The sequence below is a fragment of the Lepidochelys kempii genome, chromosome 8 (genome assembly GCF_965140265.1).
Source record: "Lepidochelys kempii isolate rLepKem1 chromosome 8, rLepKem1.hap2, whole genome shotgun sequence".
NCBI lineage: Eukaryota > Metazoa > Chordata > Testudines > Cheloniidae > Lepidochelys > Lepidochelys kempii.
The window spans coordinates 6,978,261-6,990,992 of record NC_133263.1 but is presented as its reverse complement, the minus strand read 5'-3'; the positions used below and the strand labels follow the sequence as shown (position 1 = coordinate 6,990,992).

At 50.0% G+C, this 12,732-nt stretch overlaps 1 protein-coding gene across 1 annotated transcript; it reads right to left on the bottom strand.

The window, feature by feature from the left end:
• Positions 1 to 639: 639 nt before the first annotated feature.
• ARSI (arylsulfatase family member I) lies at positions 640 to 4,859 on the bottom strand. Its single transcript, XM_073358126.1, has 2 exons — positions 4,540 to 4,859; positions 640 to 2,224 (listed from the first exon to the last, which is right to left on the bottom strand). Exons 1-2 carry the CDS (start codon positions 4,857 to 4,859, stop codon positions 823 to 825), a joined length of 1,722 nt encoding a protein of 573 aa, XP_073214227.1. The 3' UTR covers positions 640 to 822.
• Between the last annotated feature and the right edge of the window lie 7,873 nt (positions 4,860 to 12,732).

Sequence of the window (12,732 nt, the reverse complement as noted above, 5' to 3'; positions counted from 1 at the left end):
ACAGGGCCACGCTGATCCAGGCCCATATACAGTCTGTTTGCCTTTGTGTCCATTAGGGATAGTATTCTCTTGCCGCCCCCAGGCTCTGCCTGGTCTCTGAGCCAGGGACCATCAACATAAAACTAAGTGTGCCTCGCCTTCACTGTGCTGCCACCTGCCGTAAAGCCTTCAGGAGGGAAAAGCTGTCGTCGGGGCTGAGTGAGAAAGGACAGGCAGAGTTCCCGGAGCAGGGGCACATGGGGCGACATACTCACTAGGGTTCCATAAGGTGACAGCACATTTTATAGAGCCAGACAATCAGGGAAACCTGCCCTGAGAGCAGCCTTCAGCAGGCCAGCCTCCCTCGTATGAACCACTTGAGAACATCCTCATGCAGCTTCAAGTACCGTGGGTTTGATCTGCGTCTAAAGCTTTGCTCCCAGGATGGTGCGTTTGAACTGGTCCCTGGGTTGATCGCTTACGGCAAGTTTCATTCTTTTGCACTGGAACGGGCTAGACAGCTCGACAACCAGCAACCGATGTAACGTGCACTGAACAGATTGCAGGACCCCCGTCGCTCTCCCTCGCCCACCCTAACCTGGACACCTGCTCCTTGCAGACCGGATGGCTATCCCTACAGGTTGCTCAATTTGGGGGAGTCCGGAGGGAAAGACATCGGGGGGCTTTTGTGACTGGCTGGCCTTGTGCGCGGGTCCACTGGTGCAAGGGAAAGTGAGAGTGCGCTGCTGTCTCTGTGGCCATCTGCCTCTCTCCTTCCCATTGTCCTGGCCATTTGGAACACCCACCTTGAGCGGCTGCGTCTGGAGCTCTGCGGAAGCCCCATCAGATGCGGTTTGACATCAGCCTGGTGTTCAGCTTCCGGAAAAAGGAGCGCAGTTTGCAGATCTTGCACGTCTTCTTCTTGTTTTTATTTCTCAGCGGCCCACCACCTCCCTCCCAATCCTCCGCTTCCTCCTCGCTGGCCCACGGCCCCCAGGCACCGCCGTTGAAGTCCGGGTGGGCCCGGGGGTTCTCGGCCGGGTACCTAACCGGGATCGCAGTCCGGTTGTAGTGGACGAGCCTCTTCAAGAGAGCCCTGACCACGTCTGGGCGCTGGTCCGACAGGTCGTCGCGCTCGTAGGGGTCAGCCGAGATGTTGAAGAGCCAGACGGATTTGCGCACGCTATCCGTCAGCCGCTCCAGGTTCCACCAACTCCCTGGGAAGTTGGTCAGCATCTGCGGAGGGATCCAGTCGCTGTAGCCAGGGTCACCAGTCAGAAGCTTCCATTCCCTCACCCGTATGGAGGCCTGCACAGCTGTGTTCCATATGCCAAAGCCGCCCTCCAGTGAGCCGTGCTTGGCGTGGTTGTAGAGGGGGTCGATGTTGTGTAGGATTTCAGTGCGCGGGGACTCCTTGCCCTCGCTGATGGCCGGCCACACATTGTACCCATCCAGGCCCTTGGCTTCAGACACGTTGCCCCCAGCCAGGGTCACCAGCGTAGGGTACCAGTCTGTGATGTGGACCAGCGCCCAGCTGGTCCTACGCTTGCGTTTGATCAGGGGGCTGTGGACAAAGCCGATGCCGCGGACCCCGCCTTCCCAGTAGGTCCCTTTGCGGCCTCGCAGAGGCCAGTTGCTTCCCCCGGAAAACGTCTGCCCGCCGTTGTCCGTGGAGAACACAATCACACTGTTGTCATAGTAACCGTACTTCTTGAGTGCCCAGGTGATGTTCCTCACGGCCTCATCCATGCACGTCACCATCGCGGCGTATTTGCGCCGAGCCACGTTGCCCATGGAGCGGTAGCGGTAGATGTACTCTTTGGGGGACTGCAGGGGCGTGTGCACGGCTTGGAACGCCACATAGATAAAGATGGGCTCCTTGGGGTTATGGGTGGCCAGGATCTTGTTCACTCGCTGGGCATAGAGGAAGGTTGAGTACTTCCCACTCTGGTCCCACGCTACGTTCTCCCCTTCGTGCAGGTCATAGCCACAGACGCCGGGTCCGTCGCAGTTGTCGTAAGTGTAGTAATCCACGTTGCCTGTCAGGGAGCCCAGAAAGGTGTCGAAGCCTCGCCGGGTGGGCAGGCATTCCTTTTTGTAGAAGCCAAGGTGCCACTTGCCCACCATGTGCGTCGAGTAGCCCGCTTCCTGCAGCTTTTGGGGCAGCGTGACCTGATCCAGGGGCAGACAGTTGGGCTGCCGGGGCCGGATGATGGAGTGCTGAAGGCCCGTGTGGATCTGGTACCTGCAAGGGGAATGAAGAAAAACAAAAAGAGAAATTAGTTCTGATCCAGAAAAGCTCTGAGCCTCCATTCCTTAGTGGAGCCTGCCTGTGTGCCTGGGAGAGGAAACACATTGCACTAGTTTTGACATGGCAGACCCCTATTTAACAGCTGTCCCAACCCACACTCCTGTCCAAGTTGCTCTATCTAAATCCATTGCATCCACTATCATTTGGAAAGCCGGTTATGTATCCTACAGGAACAAACTGTGCAAAATCAGTTCAGTAAATGCCCCTCCAGCCAGCAGTGCAGGATAGTCATTGGGCTGCTCTCCTGTAAAAAGCTAGATTACTTGTGTTGCATGAGTCATCCCGTTGAGGTCAGTGGGGCTACTTGTGTGAGCAAGGGCTCAACAAGATGAGTAAGGCTTGCACAATCTAGCAGTTTGCTGTGTGTCCATAGGGCGACTAAGTCGGTCCTGGGAATATTAGCTTCCTTCCTCCCATTCCCAAATTCAGGTAGTTTCTCTCTTCTAGTAGCACTCAGGTGGCATCTGTTCTATCCAGACCCTTAGCACCAAGAGACTGAGATGAGACAGGCTTCATACAATGAACACTGATCTCCAAGTGCTGTCATAGTTTTCCTGTAGACATGCAGCATACCCTAGAGACATGCAGCCATGGGCTGCCACCACAAGATGCATCTACAGTGAAAGCACTATATGGCTCAATAGAGAGTCAGCCTGCACCCTCTACAGGAGAAGACTATGGACTTAGAGGTGGTTGCACATACCTCCCTCACAGTGCCATTGTGAATAACGGCCAAGCAAGTAGGAAAAGCACTAAAAACATGTCAAGTATTGTTATTACTACTATGAGAGGAAAGCCTCCTATGGCCTCATGGTCCAAGCAAACACCACATGGACGATGCCACTCTATGACCCCATGAGTCAGTGTAAAGGGAAGAAAGGATCATATAATGCACAGCCACAGAGACTATCACATTAACACCATGGCCATGCAGATACCAGCTCTTTCTTTCCCAGTTGTTCGCAAAGGTTGCAGCCGTCTCCCTCCATTTTGGGGGTCGATGGAGGAGCCGGAGGTTCTCCCTTTTCAGGTGGTTATTAATTTGTGTTATAGCCATCAGTTTCCAAAGGCTCTGCAGACATGGGCACGCACCATTTGAGCCGCTTTACAGAAGGGAAGCCTGAGGTACAGGTACAGGCTACGACTGTCAAATACAGCCAGTGATTTTGGTGGCCTACCTGAAGGCACCTTTAAAACTTTTGGCCTAAGTGACTTGCCCAGCACTCACACAGCAAGTCAGGAATAGATCCTCATATTTCCGGACTCCCAACCTGATGCCCGGTCGCCTAGATCAGTGGTTTTCAACTAGGGGTCCAGGGCCCCCTGGGGGGCCACAAGCAGGTTTCAGGGGGTCTGCCAAGCAGGGCCAGTGGTAGACTCGTTGAGGCTCAGGGCAGAAAGCTGAAGCCCGACCTCATGGGACTGAAGCCTGGATCCCTGAGCCCTGCCACCCGGGGCTGAAGCCGAAGCCTGAGCAACTTAGCTTTGCGGGGGCCCCTGTGGCATGGGGCCCCAGGCAATTGCCCTGCTTGCTACCCCCTAACGCCAACCCAGGCTTTTATATGCAGAAAACCAGTTGTTGTCGCACAGGTGGGCCGTGGAGTTTTTATAGCATGTTGGGGGGAAACAGGACTCAGAAACAAAAAAGTCGAGAACCCCTGACCTAGATCATGCTATATCTCTTTAAGTACTTATCTGGACCCGCATTCCCACAGTGTCTGAACACTCACAATCTTTATTATTTATCCTCACGCATCCACGTGGGGCAGGGCAGGGCTTTTATCCCCATTGTACAGGTGGGAAATGGAGACACAGAGAGATTAAATGACTTGCCTGAGGTCACACAAGTCCATGGTGGAGCAAGGGCATGGATCCCTCTCTCCCAAGTTCTTGGCTAGCACCCTAACCACTGAACCACCAGGGCTAACGGACCACATTTAGCCCTGGCATAATATAATTTGACTTCAATGGGAGTTGTGCCTGCTTACACAGAGCTCAGTTTGGTTCAAGATCCCTGCCCCATGGAGTCTACAGTGTAAAGTTTCAAGCAATTTATTACACAGTACACAAAACAATTCTTTTCCAAGGGATTCTTCCTAAGAGAGCCTCAAGGTTTTACTACTTGGGTATTTTCCATAGGGCTATCTCATAAACACCTGCCCACAGTAAGCTGGGATTAACTGGTCAGAAGAGAAGGGAAGAAACTGTTAAGTTTCCCAGGACCGTGACAGGTGAAGTTGTTGTCTTACCTCCCTGTTATAAGTTGGCTCCTGGATGGGGTACAGATGGGCTGGATGTAATAATTCTCCAGTTTAACTCCTTCGGCTGCTAGCCGGTCTAGCATTGGTGTCTGTATGTCGGAGTCATGGTACCCGATATCATGGTACCCCTGGTCATCAGTCAGAATGAAGATGATGTGAGGCGGTCTGGAGAAGGCAGGAGGGAGCGATTTCTCCATTGGGTCCATGGAAAAGTCCCTTACCAAACTGGGTTTCATCCAGTCCCAGGACAAGTAGCCAAAACTAAGCAGGCTGACTAGTGAGAAACCTGTGAGAGCATAAACAGCCATGCTGGAGCAAGCATTCAGACTTCTAAGGGTGGTTATTGTCCAAGCATCTTCCACTGAGAAAGAGGAATAGGAGACCTCTTCCTCCTTCAAAAAAAATCACAATCTACCCTCCCACCCTAGGGTCTGTTCTTTCAAATTCCTTTGGCAAGTTTTATAGAAACAACTCTCTCTCTCTTTAAAAAAAAGAAGAAGAAGTAATTAAATCCACCAGTGCTGTAGAGCTGTTTCCAGTAAAAAGAAAATAATCTTCAAGCTGATACAGTCAAAGACACATGCACCATAAAGTTAATTTCCTCTGGGATGTTATTTAGTTTCCAAAAGTGCTGCAATGTCTCGTTTTTAATACAACTACCCAAAACCCAGCTAGAGACCACGCTGGATTCTTGTCCCGTTCAGCTGTTGGAACGCCGGGCTAGCCAAATGGCTCGTTGAGCCCTGTCTCAGCAGAATATATTCTTTTTATGTAAACCCCAGTGCAAGATGGAGCCAAAGTTCAAGCCCACAGCTGCTGAGTCCTCTTCCTCACGCCACGGTGATGAACCAGGCTCTCCCTTCTTCACAGTTTGCACCGAAAAGATTTCTTGGCAAGACCAGATCACCATTATTCTCCTTTCTTCCTTCCCTTGTTTTGTTTTGTTTTTCCTTTCCCCTTTCCCCTTCTTCCAAATGAGCTCCCTCAAGAATCCCTGAAGTTTTTCAAAATTGGACAAAGAGCTCTGGAAGCTCCCTGCTTAGCTTTGCTCAGACTGCAACCCGAGTGATGAGAGCAGAGCCAGAGGGTGTTCCCTCCTGAAAGTTCCCTCCTGAAAAGACTAGCGAGGAAGGCAGAAAGTTGTAACATCTGCCCAGGAGACAGGCGAAGCAGCCAGGTTTAAGGGGAGTCTGAGCTTCAGCCCCTCCCAGTTCTTTCACTGACTTCAAGGAAAAAAGCTGGGAAGCCCAGAGCCCTGCAGGGTCCTAACACTGGTTCTGTTCCCCCGCTTTATAGCTGCAGCGTGGATGTCTCCTTCTCTGATGTGTGCAGGGAACTAATTCCAGGAGCAGCACACAGAGGTTTCTTGCCCACATTCCTGGAGGCATTTTCATTTTTCTGAACCTGAAGGTTTTAAACAGGATGCTTCACCCTCCAGATGCATCAAGGCTCCTGGTAGGCCTGTCTGGCATTCCTCACCATGACCCCCAGCCAGACAAATATGTTCTTCTGGAGTCACTGCAGGGCAAATTCCTGAGACTGCAGAAAAACCTTCCCCCACCGCTATCCCTTTCTCGCCCTTGCAGAGATGTGTCCAGATGATATAAAGAGCTGGTGGCAGAGGTAGGCCTGGAATGGTGGTGGATAAACAGTGGAGCCCACCCTCAGTGCTACAGTAATATAAATAAATAAATAACAGTTGAAAGATTCCCTGTTCAGGGGAAATGGCAATGATTAGTTATAGATCTTGGAAAATTAGTAACACAGGACTATCTAATGGTACTCAGGACTCTTCAACTGTAGATCTCAAAGCACTTTCCAAAGTTGAGTTAGCATTATTATTCTCATTTTACAGATGGGGAAACTGAGGCAGGGAGCGGTTAAATGTCTTGTCCAAGGTTGCATGGCAAGTGAGGAGCAATAGAATCAATGTCTCTTCCAGCATAGGTACTTAAATGGTCTGCATTATAGCAGTCCCCAAGAATTAGTTTAGTGTCCTATACAACCCTTCAGGTAGATGTCAATGTAGATATATAGGTGTTACTCCCATGTAGGTGTAGGTATATAGATGTGGCTCCCCTATAGATCTGAATATAGAATAGTTCAAAGCAGTTTTAGGAATACCTGTCATTGTTTCAATAGCTACTTAAGTGGCAGTGGTGCTGGTGTATGTCAATGAAAAGGGCCATTTTCTTGCTACATCCTATCACCAAGTCCAGGCGGATGCCCAGTCGTGCTCACCTTACTCACAAGAGTCTTCTCCTCTTGACTTTAATGAGCAGGATTTGGCTTGTAATGGGAAAACCTCAAATTCAGAATACGTTGTTCTAATAAAAAACGGTTGCACGTTTGCTACAGCCTAGTGAGAGCCCAGGGGCCCTGGGAAAGTCAAACGTTTGTTCAAGGCACCTGGGTTGTTATTCACTCAGCAGAGAGGAGGTTGCACTGCAGATTTCTCAGGCTCTAAGGAGGTGGTAATTGTCTCAAATTCTCAGACACGACAGCATCAATTATCTATATGTATGTACATGCATAATGATGAGGTATTCTGATTTCACTTTCTCCGGTTTACACCAGCGACTTGAGTGGAACGACTCCTGATTTCACCAGGGGCAAGGTAGATCAGAATCAGGCCCCAGACATTTCCCTCTCTGCTGTCCCGATCTTTAAAGGGGGATTCGGGAGGGTACTCTAACCCTCTTCTCCCCTCACTAGAACCAAAAAATACATGTGACAACATGGGCTGGGCAATGGGGCTCATCTCCTGCCTCCGAGATCCCATTCACCAGTTTCATCCCCTAGGCCTGTGGTTCTCAACTACGCATACCCTGGAGGTGTGCAGAGGTCTTCTGGGGGCTACATCAACTCCTCTAGATATTTGCCTGGTTTTACAACAGGCTACACTAAAAGCACTAGTGAAAGCAGTACAAACTAAAATTTCATACAGACAAACACTTACTTGTTTATACTGCTCTTTATACTATACACTGAAATGTAAGTACAATCTTTATGTTCCAACGGATTTATTTTATAATGATATGGTAATGATGAGAAAGGCAGCCATTTTCCAGTAATCGTGTGCTGCGATACTTTTGTATTTTTATGGCGGATTTTCATAAGCAAGTAGTTTTTAAGCGAGGTGAACCTTGGGGCTATGCAAGACAAATCAAACTCCTGAAAGGGGGACTGTCACCTGGAAAGGCTAAGTGCCACTGGGCTAGGTTTACAAGCAAAATGGGGCAGCTGCACTTTCGAGGGAGCCGTCGGTCTTTAGGACCGCAGAGGCAGGTGCTTCAGTTCAGCTTCTTGGACAAGTCCCCCTGTGAGGCTCTTGTAGTTCTGTTGACTCAGTCAAGCAGCTGGGTGAGTTTATTCAGCACTACTCTTCTCTCTTGCTGTCTCACTCACTCCTCCAGTTGTGGGAAGCCATGACTGGAACTGTGGCTCCCAAGACAAGTTAAAGCTTTGTCTATTTCCCCTACAGTCCCCAAGCCACAGCTTGTAACTCTTCCCCGTGAAGACCCCAGGCGCAGCCCCAGAAGAAAGATTCAGCAGGCTACGGAATGCTTCTCACTTAAAGGAGGTTGGAGTCTTGGAAGAAAATGCAACGGTTCTGTCTGGTCTGGGTGCTTTTCACACAGCAGTTTCTGGATGGGAGACGGCACCGACAGACTGAGAGTGGAAGAGGAAGAGGTTGTGTCCCTGGAAACTCACTGGGATTGTGATGGCAGAAAGAATTAGAGAGTCACCGGTACCCCAGGGAGTTTTCCACCTGTCTTCCCAAGTACAAAACGTTTAAAGGAAGGGGTGGAAATTAACTCAGTCCCTGCCCCAGCAGCGCTGCACATTACCCAAGACACTATATGGTTATATCTACATATGTTGGTGCACATTAGCTGTTATCATCTGTTTAGTAATTTAGTAGAGACTAAGGTGATGGGGTGCTATAGAAAAACCAAAAATAGATACACAGATTAGAGAGCTAGATCTATCTTCTGGACAGCAGCCTTGTGTCTTTTCACATTGGCAAACATTCATGCACGCGTAGGGAAGTACAGTGGTGTGATGTAGTGGGTGGAAAAGGGGGTTGAAGCCAGGACTCTCGGGCTCTGTTTCTTATTCTGTCACAACTTGTTGCTTAATAACAGGCATGTCACTTAACCTATCTGTGCCTCATTTGATCCGTCCATAAAAACAGGGATTCCTGCCGGACCTTCCAGGAAGCATGTTAATGTTAGTAAAACATTCCTGAGATCCTCAGGCCAGAGGCAGTGAGTTATTTCCAAGTCTAATCCTGGCACTTTCTAAATAATAAATAGCAGTTGGTTTTAGTAAATGTCTCCTAGAAACACGAACATAATGGCCTTTCCCTTTCTGATTTTGTTTTTTACATGTAAAAACAATGCTATTTTATTCCCTTTGTTTATAACAGAACTTGACGTTAACAGGAGATTTTTCTTAATGTTCTTCTTTGTCTGTGCCCTGGTACGACTGATCACATCAAAATTGCTCTGGGAATAGTATTTTTTAAGTTACCTGCTGCTGCACAGACACCACATAATTTTATAGGTCCTATACACATTGTGTATATTTTTTCTTCTTGCTTATTTTCTTTGTTGCAGAGGGGCAGTTTGGGTTTTAGAAGGCCGTCATATTCAGAATCCGTTAGACATGGGTTGTAAACAATGATTGGAACAATTTTAAGATGCAGCACATTTTGGGACTAAACTACTTACCAGCAACCCCCTAAACCAGATTATCATCCTCAACAGGAGAGCAAAAATATCAGCAGGCAGCAGACTTGGCAAAGTTTGATTTCTCTGTGCTGTCTGAGCAGCAGTGCCAGACCAAGTTGGAAGGGAAAGAGGAGAGGGCCCGGGAGGAGGAGCAGAGAGATTAGGCTGGAGCAGTCTGGAGGATGTCAGGACTGAGGCACATTGACAAGGCTTTGGGGGTGGGGAAGGGAAGTACTGGAATAGCAAGCTCAGGACTGAGGTGGGTTGGCAGAGCTGCGGGGGGGCCAGGAATGGACTAGAAGGGAGTGATGCAAGTCTGTGCATAACATCCTGCTGGATACCGAGCGTGTAAACAAGAAGAGTTGCACAACTGTAAGCAGCATGGAACATGCTTTTAACCCCAGCACAGGCAAAATAATGAGCTACCTCTGCCCCTGGGTGCTGAATGAGCTCAGTACACATGGTACCAGAGAGGGAAGGCAGTGAAGGGCTGCGAGGGCTGAAGAGCGGAACATGCTGAGAAGGAAACGCAGTGGTATAAGATAGCGAGTGTGATTGGGAATACAGGGTGGGGAGGCAACAACTGGAGCGAGAGGGCCAGAGACTTCAGAGCTAGAGGCAGAGAGATGAGAGAGGGCGTCATGGTCTTGGGGAAAGAAAGCCACCGCTGGACAGAGCATCCATGTCTGCTGCAGGCCCTAAAGAGAAAGGAGGAAGAAATCATAGCCGGAGGCAGGAAGAACGGAAACATCTTTGGGATGGGTTGTGTTCCAGGAGCTCAGGCACAGGGACCAAATGTAGGAGGTTGATGCGCCACCGTCAGCAAACGGTGACTCACTGCAGAGCAGCGAGGAACTCCTAACTGTGCCATGTCAAAGTACAGAACACTGAGGCCCAGATCTTGCTCTCAGTTACCCTGGTGTAAACTGAAGCCAATGGAGTTATTCTGGATTTACACCTATGTCAGTGAATGCAGAATCTGTTCCAAAGTGTTCAATCTAAACGGCTGGCCTAACATGGCAGAGACGCTGGCACAGATTGTAAACATAAGGCAAAGTTCTGCTCTTAGTTATACCTGTGTCAGTGGCAGGTTTGGACGGGCCTCAGATGGGACTTAGAGAGATCCAGGGACATGTAGGTTTTCCAAGAGCCAAGACTCCTCCATGCAGTGACAGGTTTAGCACAGAAAGCATGGAGCTGTACATCCAAGTCCTGGCTGCCCGGAGATCAAGGAGCCAAGAGAACTTCAATCTACTGATCTATTTGGGAGGGGGCCCCCACCACTAGAAAAGATTGGGTCCAGAAAAACCAGGAGGGTATGTGGGCAGGGGTATGGGCTGGCTCTGACTGCCCTCTGTTGCCCCTTGTGCTTTAATTTAGCATGCTACCATATTATGCATAATAGGGCATGCTCGGAGAAACCCCACAATGCCGTGTGCACAGTTCGAGCACCAGAGACAGCAAACAGCAGCAGAGCAGCACACATAGTAAGCCAAGCCGTGAGGCAGCTGGGCCCCCAGACAGTCACCACTCGAAGTTGTAGCTGCAGAGCTTTCAAGCCCCTTCTCTGAGGGGAGCAAAGACTATTGCCATGGCCTTGGGCCATAACAGCTGTGCTAGGCCCATGAGTCATCATTGCCTGAGCTGACCTCTGGGACAGATTCCCAGGGCCCCTACTCGTCCAGAGCTGCCGTGTGTACAATTAGAGGCGCTTCCTCAGTAATGCACGTGGACTCCTCCAGACACTCACCAGTTTTAGGCTGAGACCTAATCCCTGTCAAGGTCAAGGTTTGAGGTTTGAGGTCCAGACACACTGGACCGCGATCACTTCAACGGGAAGCAATGGAGCAATGTGGGGAACACCGAGGGTCCTGTCCGTGCAGGTCACAATTCATTATCGTTCTGCCAGTCAGTAAAATGGCCTGACCTCCTTGAGCTGGGTTGTGGGTCGGTTCGGCTCCGACCTCATGTTGCGTCTCTGGCAGTTGTTGCTAGGTAACAAGCGACCTGCCTTCCCTCTACGCTCAGCCAGCCAGCTCAGTTGTGATGATGTGACACTTGTTATGACTGATGTAATGGGATCCAGCCCTCTGCCCGGGTGGAACAGCACAGGCCGGATCTAATTTCTAGTGTGTGTTTCATCACAGATAAATATTAATACACCAGGAGTGAGTCGGTTTTGAAGGTTCTAGACGGCAGCTGGCGCGCAGGGGAGGCGTCCACCTGGAGAGGGAAGGGCGTGAAATGGGTTCTCCCCTGAGCAAGAGTAAGAAGGCGGGGAAATGGGAGGTAAGAGGAAGAATCGATAAGCTGAACTTAGTAACCAGTGGAGAAACCAGTGTAAAAAGCGGGCCCCTAAACGGCCTATTTGAAAGAGTGCAGGAGGGAGGCACGTGCAGGTTGAAGAGGAAGTAGGAGCTGGTGGGGGAAGCAGGTTGAAGCAGCAAAATGTGGGGGGAAAGGAGACATAATTAATGACAGTTATTATAAGAAGGGGCTTGACGCTGAGCCGTGCCAGCTCATGCTTGGCGTCCCCGGGGGAAGGGGATAAAATGGCTCCAGGCCCTACTTTTATCTCCCTCAATCCTGCTGCACAGCTCCAGGGGGAGGCTGTGGGAGGTGAGTGGGGGAGCTGGGTTCCAGGTTGCCATGAGAACAGAGTGGCTCACTGGGGGATCCCTCTGCTCTCCCCACAATCTCTTTGGGTGGGGCATTTTAGCTCAGTTATCTCATTTCTTCTGTCTGCCTTATCTCTCAGAAACAGCCAGGGTCACTGTCTTGGACTCTGTGGCCCATTCACTCTCCCTGATTCTCATTCAGCTGGAGAGGAAGCTGGCCCTATCTCCAGGGCACTGGGCAGGCATTGCCATCCCTCGCATTACACTAGTGTACAGCTGTCCCAAGCGGCAGTAGAGCAGGACAGAGTCACAGACCCAGTCCTTGGTGTGAGGGAGGGATTGGAGCTACGCAGCAGGCCTGGAAGCAGTTGTTATATGCAGCTGTTGCGAGTTCTGCGCATAGCTGCTGCTAAAGCCAGGATCTGGCTCACTGGGGCAGTGTCAGGTGGCGATGCAGCCACACAGGAGATGCAGGCCTTGGGTAATTGCAACACTCGTCCCTGGAGCTGGTGAAGTCACAAATGATACGTTGGCGTTTCGGGATCAGGAGAGTTTCTGCCAACTGTGAGTGCCACTCAGTGGATGATCTATGCCTCATAGAGTTTAGAGGTTAAAAAGAAAACAAAAAAACACTGTTTTTGGCTTTCTAATGCATCCTGCCTGCTAATGCGAGAACGTTGCGTGTCAGTATGTTTTGTAGTGCTTTGTCCAATTTGATTTTAAATGTCTCAAGAGAGGGGAGTTTCACAGCTTCCCTGGAGAGACCAGGCACTGCATTCTTAGGAAGTTCCCCCCGATAATCATCTTTAGTGATCCTTTCTTTAATT